The 16880-nt window shown below is 30.7% G+C and overlaps 1 protein-coding gene across 2 annotated transcripts in view; it reads left to right on the forward strand.

The window, feature by feature from the left end:
• Positions 1-478: 478 nt before the first annotated feature.
• The window catches only part of LOC145266294 (uncharacterized), a 109131-nt gene continuing 92729 nt past the window's right edge, over positions 479-16880 (forward strand). The window contains exons 1-2 of one of the 2 annotated variants that reach the window (XM_080121841.1): positions 479-764; positions 11397-11548. In XM_080121841.1, coding sequence (XP_079977967.1) covers positions 11422-11548 — 127 coding nt within the window. In that variant the 5' untranslated portion in view covers positions 479-764; positions 11397-11421. Of the gene's footprint in view, positions 765-2227; positions 2245-11396; positions 11549-16880 lie in introns of those variants that run through there. The other variant, XM_080121842.1, reaches the window with a different exon arrangement.

A 16880-nucleotide genomic window follows, 5' to 3' on the forward strand; every position in this document is an offset into this window, starting at 1 on the left:
TATAATTATTAAATAATTATTTCTTAAATTATAATGAATTATAATCTAAATATAAATATTTTTTTTTTACATTATTTTATTTTCACTATTGTTCGACCTACTTCCGCTTAAACGGTAGACAGGTTCATCACGTAGAGAATATCTTTTTTTTTTTTTTTTTCTTTCTTTCTTTCTTTCTTTGGAGATTGTAATGCCGGGTATGGGGCAGCCAAACCAGCTGCTAACATTGCCCCGCTTTTTTATTGAAACCAACCGAGAGCTCTTTATTTAAATCTATGAATAAGAAAACGTTCTAAACAATAGTGTTGGTCATATATAATTATTAAATTATATTTGCAATCATAATTAACTATGATTTAAGTATAAATATTTTTGCATTCGTTTTTTTTATTCATTTTTTTCTTGTCCTTGCTACTTCCGCTTAAACTTGGTACATGTTCATCACGTAAAAAGATTTTTTTTTTCTATGTAAATCAGATATTCTAAGTAAAAATATATTATTTAAATAGTTAATTTTTTAAAATTATTTTTTAAAATAATAATTTTTTTTAAAGTACTTCGGCGTTTATCGACCCGCGATTTCCACGAAGTAACTCGGGTGTGACCGGAAGATGACGTAATTAACCGGAAACGGCCAAGCCTTCTAATCTCTACTTTATTGTTAAAAAGTAGGTGTGTGAAAACACACACCTACTTTGATAAATGGCCGAACACAAAACTATGAAAAATACATGAAATACAAAAAAAGGGAACATGAAACTACCGTAAGTTTAATGGATAAATATTTATGTGTTTGTTTGTTAGAAATCTTTGTTTGTAGGCTAAATGTTTTATTTCAATGTTTTAGCAAAAAGTTTTTGAAGAAAACTTTTACGAAAGTTTTTTTTTTTTTTTGTGTAGTTTTTTTTTTTTATGAAAACCAAAAAAATTGGAAGAAAAATAAATTTAAACTTAGAATTTTTTTTCCATCAAAAATTATTTCCATTTTTCACATTTTGGGGATAATAATATATGGGGGGAAAAAAAAAAAAAAAAAAAAAAAACTTCGACAGTGGACGTGAACAATGCATGCACCCCCTCATAATTTCTTGTAAATTTTTAACTGGTTTCCACCTTAACTTTTTCTTTTCAAAAGACGACGAGTTTAATAAAAAAACATTAAAAATATAAAAATACTACAAAATATATTGTTCATACCGGTTATATAAAGTTCTCATAAAAAAAAAATGGTACTCATCATACACTTATTGATCCGTGCTGAAATAATGTTATTTTGAAAGCCATTCTTAACATGGGGACGGGAGGATGTTAGGGTTTGTATTACTGTACACATAGATTTGAAAAAGTTGTCAAAAAACAAATAGATAAAATACTGTTAAAAACTCGCTCAATATATGTTACCGTGACATAGGTTGACATATATTCGGCGGGTTGTAATAGTATTTTGTGTAGTCTTTTATTTATAACACCTTTTCCCAAACTTACCGTGTTAAAGAGAGAATCAGACGCCATCTTGAATTTTCCAATACATCGGTAAACACTATGTTTTTCGAGCTGAATAAATATGTTACATTGAATAAAAACACGAAAAATATATCCAGTTTGGTAGAAAAGTAACTTATCTTGCCTTTGATAACATTTGTTATATGTGTGTTTTTTGACAACTTTTTTGAATCTATGTGTACAGTAATACAAACCCGGATGTTATGTACCTATTCTGTACTTTCACCTGACAATTGAATAAAAACAGGTATCGTAAAACTTTAAACTTTACTACTATTAAAAAATAGTGCGGATCATCTCATCACTGATCCGCCGGATCAGTAAGTACATTAGCACCAACAAAATTCACTTAATTTGATCATAAATCTTTTTATTTTATTTATTTTTACAGCATGAAAATCAAATTTTAATGAGATCGATCGTATCTCGGCCATCTTGCTTATTTCGCGCACGAGGAGGGGCTCCTGTTAATGCTGGTCATTGCTCTGGTGGCCATATTGGGACGTGCGTAGTTGCTTTGGATTGCGGTTATACAAAAGAGCTCGCGCATATCAAGATGGCCACCAGCATTAACATAACATTGCTTAATATCCGGCTCCTTTAAACGAAAACTGGATTAAAAAGGGACAGAAACTCTGTAAAATAAGCAAAAAAAAATCAAACAAACAAAAAAAACTTGATCAAATTAAGTAAAATCTTTTCAGAATTTCTTTCCACTACTTGTATCTTGGAATTTTAAACGTTAGTGGTAATTTTAAAGTCCCCCCCTCCTCCGCCCTCGAAAAAAAAAAAATCGTGGTCACAAAGTGGGTGCTCATTTTACGTTAAATTATTATTGAAAAGTGATCACCCACTTTTTAAAACTAATTTCTGCATACCTTGGAAACAACTCGTTTGCCGTCATTTTAAACGTTATTTTTGTTTTCAGCGACCCCAAAAACCTAGAAGAGTGGTAATTTTTAAAGATAGAGTATTGAGTAATTTTTTTAATTTTTTTTTTCTTAATGTCATAATTAAACAAGTATCGAATCACGGGTATGCTGAAAACGAATATCGCATTTAAATTTTCCTCAAATAAGTAGTTTTCCGGATATTAGGCAATGCCATTTCTTATGTTAATGCTGGTCATTGCTGGTGGCCATATTGGGACGTTTATAGTTGTTTTGGATTGCGGTTATACAAAAGAGCTCGCGCATATCAAGATGGCCACCAGCATTAACATAACATTGCTTAATATCCGGAAAACTACTTATTTGTGGAAAATTTAAATGTGATATTCGTTTTCAGCATACCAGGAAACTTTTAAAAGTCTGTCGTCATAAGTGAAGGTCATTAGTTACCTGACTAGGGTATTAAGACCATATGCTAAGTTGATCCTCTTTTGCCAAAGAGTTTCAAGTAGCACTAGTAATTCACATGAAAAAAAAATGAGGGTGGGGTCCTAAAGGAAAATGGATATTAGTGCTAGGTGTATCAGAAATTTGGAATTTTTGACACCCCTAACAAAAACTGCGAATAAAATATAAACTCGTAATTTCTCTGTTAAAAGTGGGTTGTTTATTTTTTTTATGGAATATACTTCCAAAATAAACTATTCAAGTTGTTTAAAAAAAAAAAAAAAATAGAAATATTTTTTAAAAAGTTTACAAAATGCTGGCGTGCCATTTTTCTATTTTTTTTTTTTTTTTTTTTAATAATATTGAAGCAGGGTTTAAATAACCCATTTTCACGTGTTTTTTATGAGGGGGGTAACGTTCGTTTTTCTGTTTCGCGTTTTCTTTATTGTTCGTTTGCCTTACATTAGTTTTTTTTTTTTTTTTTTTTTTTACTTCGCTTATTCGTGTCTTCATTAACACCCCCCTCCACCCCCGCCCGAGCACACCCCCAAAAACACCCGGGCAAAGCCAGGTACCCCCCCCCGCTTGCCTTACGTGGTGTGAGATGGCTCCCCCCCCCCCGATGTTTAAAGGTTTAATATTGAAACAGTTATTTAAGCCAATTTTTCACGTTCTATGTTTTTGTTTTTTTTTTCAGATTTTTTAAAGAAGTTTTAACGTTCGTTTTTCCGTTGTTTTTTTTGTTTTTTTTTCCCAGATTTTTACATTTAACATCGTTCGTTTGCCTTACGTTGTTTTAACATTTTTTTTTTTTATAAAATATTTAATATTTAAAAATATTTACTTTGCTTATTATGTTTTGATAAACACCTCCCACCCACGCCCGTGCACACACCTCGAAACACCCGGGCAACGCCGGGTACCCTTCCCTTCGCTAGTTAAGAAAATGACAGATTCATAATTTTTTAAACTGGGTGAGCGCAATTTGAAAACAAAAATATTTATTGTATAAAAATTTATCAAAATATAATTGTAAAAACATTTATTGAAAAGTTGGTTATGGTTAACTTTCGCCACCCGTTGTTTACAAAGCCATTTGCCGGAAGTGACGTTTTATCTACGGATGATCAAAACCGTATAGAATGAATCTTTTTTTTTTTTTATGTTTTATTCAAACAGGCTTTATGGACTTTTTTTTGTATTTATTAACTGTTTTATTCTTTTTATCAAAAAAAAAAATAGAATTTTTATATTGACATATTATCGACTGTTTTTCAAACATCGAAATTTTAAAATTAGTTTTATTTAAAAAAAAAAAGACTGTTTTTTTTTTTTTTTAAATTAAATTCTAAACTTTATTTGAATTTTTCAACAAATTTTTACAGACATAAAAAATAGACTTTATAGATATTTTATAATTTATTTTAAATATATTTAATGAAAAGTCTTTGTTTATTTTAAATCTTTAACAAATTTTTTCATTCATATAAAAAAATAGACTTTATAGATTCGATAACTCTAGAAGGGTCATAAAACTTTAATTTTAAAATTTCGATGTTTGAAAAACAGTCCATTATGTCTGTAAAAGTTTGAAAAATTCAAATAAAGTTTAGAATTCAATTAAAAAAAAAACACCGTCTTTCTTTTTTTTTTTTTTTTTAAATAAAACTAATTTTAAAATTTCGATGTTCGAAAAACAGTCCATAATATGTCAATATAAAAATTCTATTTTTGTTTGATAAAAAGAATAAAACAGTTAATAAATACAAAAAAAAAGTCCATTAAGTTCAAATAAAGCCTGTTTGAATAAAACTAATATAAAAAAAAAAAGGTTAATTCTATACGGTTTTGATTATCCGTAGATAAAACGTCACTTCCGGCAAATGGCTTTGTAAACAACGGGTGGCGAAAGTTAACCATAACCGAAAAGTTTGCGTAAGAAAATATAATTTTAATATTACAATTTTGTAATAAAGAGTTCTACTTCTTCATATCTTGGAGACTACTAATTTGTCGTAATTTTAAAGGAATTTTCGAGGGTGGAGTAATTCTTCATATTTACCGTATTTTTTACCCCCTTATAAATTCCACAAATAATTTTTAATTAAACAGTTCAAATAATTAGAATTTAAAAAAAAAAAAAAATTCTGTCATGCGTCCTCGGTTGTATTTGGTTAACCCGCTACTTTATAATTTACTAAAATCGATAGAACACTAATTAAAATATCGTATTTAAGCGTACTTTATGATGGAGTTACACCGGTCGTCGTCCCCGCTAACAGATAAATACTTTTGCACTTTGAACAAAAAAAGTTGCAATTTCAGAGCATCTTCATTTACGCTGACTATCTACAGGATGCCAACATCAATAAATCCCTTGTGGAATTTCCACAGGTACCGCTAGTGTAGAATGTATAACTATACAGAGAGGTACAAAAAAAAAAAAAGATCTCCAATAAATGTTATCAACGGCAAGAGAAGTTACTTTTCTACCTAACTGCAGTGTTTTTATTTAATGTAAACTAGGCACCGCCAAAAATGGCCGCAAAATCAAGTTGTTGTTTTTTAAAACGAAATTACATTTATTAAAATCCATTATTTCTGAGTAACTTTTTTTTTTTTCCAGAAAGATAAAACCCTGAATTTTATCATATAGAAAACAGAATAATATAAAACTTTTTCTATTTTTAATTAAATTTTAAATGTTAAATTTTCCCAAAAAGTTAACAATTGACATTTTTTGTCTTGCACAAAAAACGTACATAAATATTTAAAAAAAAAGGTTTTTGAAATTTATTTATTTATTGTCTAACTAAGATTTAGGATGATTTTCTAAGAGAATATGCAAAAATATTATAATATAAGTACCTGGATTTCAAATAATTCCACTTATTCATATAGGTAACCAGTTATTTCGCGTCGATCTAGAGTCTAGATCGACACTGTTTACGTTTGCTAAGAAGCAAACTATGGAAGACCAAACAGGCCAAAAAAACTTATTTTTCAATGACGAAAATTTTAATGTATTATTAAGCTGAGGCTGGCCAGTACCAGATGGGTGACCATTTGTATGAGTTTGGTTTTTAATATGTATGTGTGTGGGGGCCAGGCTCCCCAAAATGGGGGGGGGGTAATTTAAAGCGGAATAAAAAAAATTATTTCAGCGCGTTTGGTCCACCGTAGTCGAAAGGCGGCAAACGTTTTCCAACGGGATCGAAAAAAATGATGCTATTTTTAACACAAAGGGCATAATATTTATCGATTTTTTTTTTTTTTTTTTGTATCGATTCTTCAAAGCATGCCCTGTTTAATAATGGTCATGCATTATTCGGCTCGCTAAAAAAAAATTAATTTATTTATCAAAGATTTTAAAATGGCTTCTTTCGTATAAATATTAAAAATTTTCTTTGTTTTTCTTAACTTAAATTAATTATTTTACTTAACATATTCACCGAATTTCACACTTCAAAACTCAAAAGCGGGATAATTAAACACAATCGAAGTTCTGATATTCAGACGTTAAAATAAGGTATGCAAACAATTTTTTTTTTTTTTTAATCTATAATTCTGTCCCTTACAACAACACAATATGTTGTGTTCAGTTTCAGATGATTATTTTAAGCATATTTGTTCCCACTTCAAAACGGGGGGGGGGTTGTAAGCAAAAAAAAAAAATATATATATATATATATATATATATATATATATATATATATATCGTTTATGAAAAATAAGTACACTGTTATAAAGTTCATTCTTCTCTTAATTGCTGAAAATTTCGTATTGATCGGATAATTACCTGATTTTTGGTAGATTTTTAAAAAGACGGTCCGTCAAAAAGTACTGACCTGGCCCCCCCAGTTTTAGCGGTGCCTAATGTAAACTGTTACTGTAACATTTAAGTGGGTTTCTACCATTTTGTTTTATTTCTTATTTTAAAGTGATTATCGAGTCTTCAAAGACATCGTGGCCATCTTTACTTGTTCTCCGGCAGCGTCTTTCTAATCTAACAAACAGTTTACATTAAATAAAAACAATAAAAACTTGTCCAGTTAGGTAGAAAAGTAACTTATCTTGCCTTTGGTAACATTTATTTTATTTATTTTTTTGGACAATTTTTTTCGTACCTCTGTGTATAGTAATACAAACCCATGAATCAATGAAAAGAAAAAAACAAAAAATAAAGTTAAACAACTTTTAAAGTTTTTCGAATTAAGACAACAAAACATCGAACCGGAAATGAAAATATGGAACAAAATATTCATATTTTTTCCATTTTTCTTATCGAAATGGGTTAACATGTACGGATAGGATCCCGACGTCCCGCCTCGTTCTGAGTTCGGGGAAAAGCCGTCTGACGTAAGCGGTGTTGAGGCAGAAAATTACCCTAACCCCTTCAGCATGGATTTGACAAGCATGAGCAAATTTTGGAGTTGTTACAATGAGGCGAAAATTTTCTTACGAGAAAATAACATTTTACGATGTAAGACAAATGACAGAAGTAAAAAGGAACAAAAATTATTGTTGGACAAATAAAGAAATTATTAGCAACCCCCATCAAAAGTAAGGGGGCCCCGGAATAATTGTGAAGATAGATTAGTCCGTGTTGTAACGAAAAGAAAATACAACCGAGGGCGCATCATGACGGCAGTTTTTATTTTTTAAATTCTAATTATTTGAACTGTTGAATTAAAAAAAAAATAATCTGTATATCAAAAATTCTAAATATTTGTGGAATTTATAAGGGGGTAAAAAATACTAATTATTTGAACTGTTTTTTTTTTTTTTTTTTAAACTTGAGTTAACAAATCGGCACTTTATCTTCAATATCTGAAGAGGTAATTTTTTGCGTCGACACTGCTCACGTCAGACGATTTTTCCCCGAACTCAGAACGAGGCGGGACTTTGGGACCCTATCCGTACAGGTTAACATAAAAATAATTTTATTTATTTACTTTTTTTTTTTTTCGTTTATTTTTATTTTTTAATTTTCGTTTTGTTTTTGTTTCTTTTTATTTGTTTTTGTTTCTTTTTATTTCTTTTTGTTTCTTATTTCTTTTTGTTTCTTATTTCTTTTTGTTTCTTATTTCTTTTTGTTTCTTTTTATTTCTTTTTGTTTCTTTTTGTTTCTTTTTATTTGTTTTTATTTGTTTTTGTTTTTTTTTAGGTAAAGATGCACTTAGATGCAGTATCTTTTAATTTTCGTTTTGTTTTTGTTTTTATTTGTTTTTGTTTCTTTTTATTTGTTTTTGTTTCTTTTTATTTGTTTTTGTTTCTTTTTATTTGTTTTTGTTTCTTTTTATTTGTTTTTGTTTCTTTTTATTTGTTTTTGTTTGTTTTTGTTTCTTTTTGTTTGTTTTTGTTTCTTTTTATTTGTTTTTGTTTGTTTTTAGGTAAAGATGCAGTATCTTTCTACCCTCAAAATCCTTAAAAATTACTACTCTTAGAGGTTGTCGGGGGCGCTGAAAACGAAAATAACTTCTAAAATTCCAGAAAAATAGTTTAGTTTCAAAAAGTGCATTAAAAAAAGTGGTTATTTTAAAGTTACCATTTATTTAATTCGATGTGTGAAGTTTGAAATTTATATATTGTAACGCAATTATTCAAAGATCGATGATTTAAAAATATGAACAAATCACTTTAACTTTTTTTTTTTTTTTTTTTCAAATATTTTGTAGCACTTATTTTTAATTATTTTATTCTAAGACGTGTGAGGTTTAAGATTTACATATTGCAACGCAATTATTATCAAAAGTTTTTTGTTGTTAGTGGTGAAAAATAAAGATACTGACAGAAATACATAAAAATTTTTTAAAGAAAAAAAAGAATCCAGCAAACCAAAAAATTCAAATATTTAACAATTATCCAAAAAATAAGCAGTGATTTTAAAATGAAAAATTGTTTCATTTTCTTAGAAAAAAGATCCCATGTTTTCATTCACGAAAACAACTAAGACTAACTATTTTACATCTGGAAGCCAACATTACCAACTTCTATTTTTGTATTTGCTTTAAAAGAAAAATACATATCGTGTTGGTCATCCGTACCTTAAAATTTGTCTGACATCACTTCCGGCAAATGGCTTTGCAAACAAGGAAGTGCCAATCTTAAGAAAAACAAGATTAAAAAAAAAAAAACAAAACGGAAAAAAATTCAATATTTAAATATTTATAGAGGGTGCTCAGTTTCTAATGCAACATTCTAGTAAATCGATCACTCATTTTAGAACCATTCAACGCTTTTTAAGTCAAATTTTGCGAATTTGGCTTTTATTTTCTTTTTTTTTTTTTTCTTTAAGCAGTTCAGCCTTTTTCTTTTTTTTCTTTTTTTTCTTTAAGCAGTTCAGCCTTTTTCTTTTTTTTCTTTTTTTTTTTTTCTTTTTTTTTTTTTATCTTGCTGGAAATTTGCCTTTTTCCGATTTTATACATATTTATATATTTTATATATTTGTTTATCTTCAAAGTTTTGTCACCCAACATTGTTAATTTTTAAATTAACAGAAAAACTCTTTCGTAAACTTATGTGTGTGCACAATTTCAAATACAAAATTGATCTCCCATATGGGAACCACTCGACAAGAACACGCACATCCTTTTTATATAAAGACCTGAATACCCTTATAAATCAATTTTTAAAAGGTAAGTCTTTAGTTGGTACTTTAACGCATCCATCCATCAATAGCCCTTGAGCCCCTGGAGGGGCATAGGCCATCTACAACTTTTTGTACATGTTTTTGTAGCAAAGAGTTCTTTTTACAGTGTGAGGGTGCTGGCCCCATGCCCAACCTTCCCAAAAGATACATACAGCGCCTAGCCTTCACAAATGGTTACCCATCTGGTACTGGCCAGACTCAACATTGCTTAACTTTGGTGATCTGGCAAGAACCTGTGTCAACGTGATTGTGCCGTACACTACTTTAGCGCATATTCACCTTTAATTATTGCCTTCATATTGTTAAATGAAAAAATCCTTTATCTTAAAATGCAAACACAGATTTACGTTGCAATATTGAAATGCACAAATGCCAAAATTAAATACCCCCCCCCCCCCAATATTTCAAAACTAACACTGAATGTAACAAATGTTTACAAAACTTTTTTGAAAAGTGTTTAAAAAAAAAAAAATAAATAAATAACTTAAAGGAACATGAAAACCGCAATTTTCAAAATGAGGCTTGGTTCTTATAAAGAAGAAGGTCGGTTGCCATTTTGTTGGCTAACAACTCATAAAAAGGTAATGTTTGCAATAGAATAAAGAGAATTTAAAGCTATGACGTTTCTAAATGTTTTTTTTTTTTTTTTTTCATGAGGATTTATTCGTATTATTTGGATTCATCGGACTACTGTTCTCATTTTGAGCGTCATTTTCACGTTTTGGTTGATGCAACCTCGGACCTTAAGGTGTATTTTGTCGAACTTGGGAATGTTTCTGTCAAACTCAATCTGTTGCACAGTGGTTAAACTAATGGAAAAAGTCATTTGTAAAAGCGATCTTCTGAAGATTGAAAGTTCACTTCTCGGTGTGGGCGAGCGAAAAATACAAAAAAAAGATATGGCTGACATTAGATGGTCACTTAGGCACCTTTTGATAATCGCTCAAAACTTGAAAATGGAATAGAAACCCATCCAATAAATGTTACTGTGACATTTAGTTGAGTTTCTATCAGTACCGTTTCATTTTCGGTTTTTGAGCTATTGTCGAGGGTCCACATGCCTCTAATGAGACTGCCATTTTTTTTACCATTTTAACTCTTCAAACTTCCCCCCCCCCCAGGTATCTAAAAAAAAAAAAAAAAAAAAAAAAAAAAACACCACTTGAAAATAAGTTAAAACGCAAAACTTGTTCCAGTAAGTAGAAGAGTAACTTATCTTGCTTTTGGTAACATTTACTAAAAAAAAAAAAGTAAATATTTTCCATTTTAATAGTTATATTATTCTTTAGTAGACATTTTAATTTTTAAATAAGAAGAAAAAGAAATGAGAGTTGTTTCTGTTACCAGATCGATTATTATTAATATATGAAAAGTTTTAAGAAAAAAGCCTATCACCAATGAACACCTCTATTGGAGACACTTTGTCAATCTGCTAGACCACGACCAACAGTTCTTCCGAATAATGGCAAACACACCCACACAGGAACAAGGTTGTAGCTGTCATCAAAAGTTTAAAGAAAAATAAGCTGCAGGTAAAGTTTGGCGGGGGGGGGGGCATAGATTGGAGCTCAGATGAGCACTTGCCATGGAAATAAAATAACGATAAAGCAGTCATTAAAAACAAGTATTAAATCTCATCCAACCTTTTTCTTTATTGTTAAGCACTGTGAAAGAACACTTCAAAGAAGAAAACAGTTTCAGTATGTTTAAAGTATACAGGTTAATAAATAATTAAATTCTTTGGTATAATCGGACATGTTGAGGCTAGAAAACTTGACACGTACATGTTTAAAAATTATTATTTTTAATGTTTTCCAATTTTATGTGAAAGCATTTTATTTGTCGAAAGAAAATTTGAGATTTGTTTGTAATTTTTTTTTTTTCTTTCATTCTCCTCTTTTCAGAGATCAATAAGGAGGAAGTTATAAAATGGCCGCCCCATCATGTGTGTTGGTATTGTGGGTTACATCGACATCCAGCGTGAAATCCAGGCTTTCAAGACAATCTGGCCTGAACATCTTGGAGAGGAGTTTGAGCATCGATTTTACAAGAACTGGTGAGTATTTCTTACCTCTTCTTGTTTTTAAGGTTCCTTCTTGGTGTGAACGTTTGTTGTGGTTGTATATTCTCCTTACCAACAACTGACATATTCTTTAAATTTGTCCCCCCACCCCCCAAAATTTAAATGTTTGTTTTACAATAGTCTAATCGAACTTAATAGCTGTCAGTTTGATATTCTTTTTGGTACTCTAAGAAAATCGTAAACCGAAATTGCTGGCTTCCAAATTGGTAACTAACATGTTTTTTGGTGTTTCTCCAGAATTATACCTAATTTAATTTTTTAAAAAAATCTTTAATACAGAAAATCTTTGATATACATACTCGTGACCAAACAAAAATATCATGTTCCAAAAGTCACAAATTAATCAAGTAGTTATGTCTGTCTGTCTCCATATTTTCAAACTAGCTCTTCCAAAACTAAGTCGCAGAGCGATGCTTGGGGCCTCAAATGATTGGATTTTTTATGGACCATTCTTCTAATAGTTTTTAAGGGGTCAAAATTGAAAAATTGTTTTACAGATAGAGGATAGGGATAGCATTCCATTGTAAATTTTTTGATTCAAACTATGGCTGTTTTTGAACAGTTTCCATGAAAACTTGTCTAATTGAATAGTTTTTCGGAAAGGTGCATTCTTATATTGGTGTTCCTGTCAAGATGTCAGTGTGAAAACGTATAAAAAGCCTGTGGCTACCCTTAACTCTAAATCTTGGTCGTAATATAAATTTATAAAAAATCTCTTTTGGTCATCTATTTGGTTCTACGATTTTGCTAGAGTATCTAGGGACCTATGTCCCCAGTGTTGCCCAGGGAAATTGATGAATTTAAGAAACTCTTATTCCCACGACACACACCAAGTTTCTTTAAAGGATGTCTGTGTTTGGCTTTCACTTTGTGTCTTAAGTAAATAATGCGAAAGTTTGTGTAATTTGTGTATCAGGTTTGCAAAAGTTAATTTCGTTAATAAATTTTATTTAACTAATTATTTTCTAATTGATTGTTTTGATTTTAATATAACAGATTTTGTTTTGCAAAATTGTTTTACGTCCTCGCTGAATGTTCAGTTCTTCTGCTCTATCATCCTGTCATCTGCGTCGTCTTTCAGGGCGCTTCACCACTGAATCTACATGGCTTCTCCAGTTCTCTCGATCTTGCATGACAGTTTGTAGGTCCCGAACACTTTCTAATCCTGTGTCCTGTAGCATTTTTGGTGTCCATCTGTTAGTTTCCAGAGAACTAGCTTGCTGGCTTCCTCTTCACTGTGTCTCATGCAGTGACCGGCTACTCTCATCCTTCTCTGCTGTACTTTCAGAGATACTGGCGGTAGGTCACGATAAAGCTGTTGGTTTGTTGCATGGCTCCTCCATGATGTATTGATGGCCATCCTGAGCATCCGTGTGTAACGGCCATCCAGTCTCTTCTGTTTGAATTTTCCTTAAAAAGGATCAACTTAATTTTCAATATGTTGCGATCCATTTCTAAATTGCTTAGTGTAAAAGATACATCTTTATTTTTATTTTTCCCATTTCTTTATGGTTACAGATAGGCTAGGGATTTTTATTCTGGGCCCCCAAAATCAAGAGGTTAGACTATTCTTGTAATGATCCGGTCCCTCTGTGTTCTGTGGTGGGAGTTTCATTCTGTCCAGTTCTAGGAAATCCACTCTCTTGGGCTTTGCCTTCTCTTTCAGGAGGTTAGTTTATTGTTAATCGCCTGAGACACCCTCACCGGGGAATGCCGACAGAATTGCCTACCCACTTTTTGCAGGCCAGAGTGCCCCTCCTCGGAGGTGCTGACTTCTCAATCCCACTTTCCAACCCTGCTGTCTAAGTTATTGTAGTACGAGAGAACAAAATAACGTTCATGGTTAAAAGAAATTGGTATCAGAATTAGCAAAGAATTAATGTTTATCTTTTTACGAATAGACAAGTCTTTTTGTGTGTGTGTCACAACAAAGTTATGAGCGAGATATATCAAATATTTAAAGTAGCGAACGCCTTATAAATTTGAAGATTTAAGGCAATAAACTCCTTGGCAACGCTGGGTAGATATGGTCCGTTTACAAACTTTGATTTATTCAAGTAATCCGTTTGAATTTTTTAGATAAGGATTGATTATTTGGATTCTTTAAACTAATGTTCATCTTGAGTGTTATTTTCACAACATTTCCACCGATGTAATCTCCAATCTTCTTGTCAAACTCTAGAATCTTATCTGTTGCACCATCGGTCTGTGTGGATTAAATAAAATGTTTAGTTTATAATTCTGCATAGGTTCCCATGCTCAACATAATTATATGCCTGAAAAGGGCGAAAGGTTACATCAGACGAAACATTGTGAAATAATATCCAAGATGAGAATATTGAACTTGAGAATTTGCCTGTTCTCGTACTGTCCGTCATGACTGGGTAGAAGTTCTAAGTAATTTACAATTGTATTTTGAATGTCGCCTGCAGGGAGGATTGAACCTTCAACCTCCAAAAGAATGTAACTTACAACTGAATGACCAAGCACTTTATTCATTATGCCATGCAAGGACAATTTCTTTCAGAATTTAATAATCACTGTATTTATCTTTCAGTGTAGGAAACACTGAATTAACACTGAATTACGTACGGCTACGTCTTGCTCATGGCTGATGTCCTCGTGGATTAAATAAAGTGTTCGATTTGAAATTTTTGCAGATTTCAAAGTTTGACCAGATACACCTAATAAAAATCAGGTTATATTGACTGAAACGTTGTGAAAATAACATTTTTAAGATGAGAACAGTGGCCCAGGGAATCAAAATAATACATATAATTAATGCTCATCTCAAAAATTCAGAAACTGTCAAAAAAATTATTTGTTAGATAATCTGTATTACATTAAAAAAATTGTTTTAAAACTATCTGAAGAATCCAAATAATACAAAGTATCAGTAACTTTGAAATAGTTTTGAATAATTTAATAGTTTCATCTTGATTGAATACATTTTTTTTCCAGGTATGAAAAACTTTTTTTTTTTTCTTTGGTATATTTTTCTATAAACAAAAAAATTGTCATCTTTTTAAAAAAAAAAAAAAAAAAATCTTTTTTTACATCAGATTTGAGACTAAATTTTTTTTTCTGTTTACTTCTCGTTTTTACCCAGGATTAAATATTTGCAATCTTAAAAAAAAATATTTTTTCTCGCTTTTTTTTTTTTTTCCGTAGGACTATACTAGTTGCAGGATGATTCTGCAGAAGCAATGGTATAGTTCCGCTCAACTGGTCTTTGAATGAATATGGAACTGTTTTAAATATCCTCTAATTATCCGTACAATGAATGTCATTAAAATCTTTTCGCTTTTTTTAACTGGTAAATTTCGAATTTGAGAACACGTGTTTATTGCAAACTTGTTCCCTTAAGTTTTTTTTTTTTTATTTATATTATTGTGAAATTGTGTGCAAAATGATGTGTTGCATTTTGGAACGACGTAGATTCCAACTCTTATAAAGGTGGAGGATTGCATCAAGAGTTGCAATGATTATGCGGAAAAATTGGAACCTGGGGGGGGGGGGGGTCAGTAATATAAAAATGAAATATTTTATTGATATCAGATCTCATCTTCACAGGAAAGCAACACCAAGTTAAAGGTTACACAAGAGGATCATCACCAATGTTAGGACAACAGGAGTTAAATATCAACTCAAGGGTTAGAGATAAAGATACAATTTCCGATTCTTTTAAAATCTCCAAATGTAGCTGTTATGGTACGCATGCAATGTTTGCATATATTTTTTTGGAAATGTAAAAATACACTATAGACTTTAATTTTATTAATGGCTTAAAATCAATAAATATTTGTCATTTTGCTAAAGTTTCCTTTAAGGCCTTTCTTACACTAGTAGATAAAAATTTGTTTTTCTTGTAGATTTCGTTGTATTTTAAAAATATCTGCTAACCATTTCTATCACAAAAAGTAAGCTGTTTCTTTGCTGAGAGTTGGTATTGGATTGTCACCTTCTCTAATGAGTTAGTAGCTAGCTATTGGATTGAGTGGGTCTTTCATGGCATCCTTTCTCAGGATTGGAAATTCCTCTTTCTGTTTGACAACTTTATTACGAACCCTTCAAAGGGCCACATTCATGTGCATGTCAAGAGTCAAGTCATTACACCCAAATCTTTAAATACGTCTTTATGTTTTATAAATCTGTCTTTGGATGCAATGGTTGCACAAAAAAAAACTTTCTGCATTCCCCGCACCAATATTTCGCCATGAAATATGAATCATATACTCTATGGAAATATGAGAAGTACCAATATTTTGCTACAGATGAGATACCATGATCCAAAAACAAATCACCTTGGAATTGAGATGACAATGCAAATTCTTGCAGCATCAATTTCTTCGTCAGAATCGGTATGACAACAAAGTTTTTCCAATTCACAAATTCTTGACATTTCAGACATTGGCAATTTTCTTTGGCTCTGTCCAAATTTTTGATAAAAAATCTTTCAAAAAAAAAAAAAAAACAAATAGAATTTTTTTTTTTTTTCACATTTTATTTCTTTTTATAAAATGTTTAAAATAAAAAAAAAAAAAAATAAAAATTTCAATATTTTTTTTTACGGAAACCAAAATTTTGTTTTCAAAATAAAATTAATATTTTTTTATTCTTCAAATAAAATCAATTTTTTACTAAAAACAAAAAAATTCAATCCGAATCGCAAAAAAAAAAATTGTTTTAAATTTTCTCTTTTTCATCGAATTAATTTGTTTGAATCATGATGTTCGTAAACTGATCACCAAATCTTCCAACTTTAAGGATCAACACGAATCCACAAATGCCATCCAAATAATCCCAATAATTTATTCCCTCAAGTTGAAAATTTTCTAATTTGTCTCCTTTTATTGTAAACGAATGAATTTTTGAATTTTCATCCAAAACAGAAATTTTTTCGTGTTATTTAAAATTTGCACCAATTCAAAGCATCATGTTCTACCTTTTCTGAAATCTAATAATATTCTAACCTCATTTTATGGGTAGTTGGATTGGAATTCTTCAACAAATTTCAAAAGATTTTTAATTTATTTTAAAACGAACACTGAATAGGTTCACATTCATGCACACGTCAGTTGGTTGCACTAGAGCTTTCCACATTCCCCGCACCAATATTTTGTCATGAATAAAACACTAATGCTATACTCTATGAAAGAAGTACCAATATTTCGCAACAGATAAGATGCCATCCTCCAAACATTGGAATTCGGATGAGCATGTGTTGTATTGTGGTGTGGGCCCCCAGGTTGGGAATCGTAGTAGTTCGTAGGACCCCCTGGTTGTGGCACACAGCAGTTTTAAT

The sequence above is a fragment of the Euprymna scolopes genome, chromosome 41 (assembly GCF_053919585.1).
Source record: "Euprymna scolopes isolate OS-2025 chromosome 41, ASM5391958v1, whole genome shotgun sequence".
NCBI classification, from domain to species: domain Eukaryota; kingdom Metazoa; phylum Mollusca; class Cephalopoda; order Sepiida; family Sepiolidae; genus Euprymna; species Euprymna scolopes.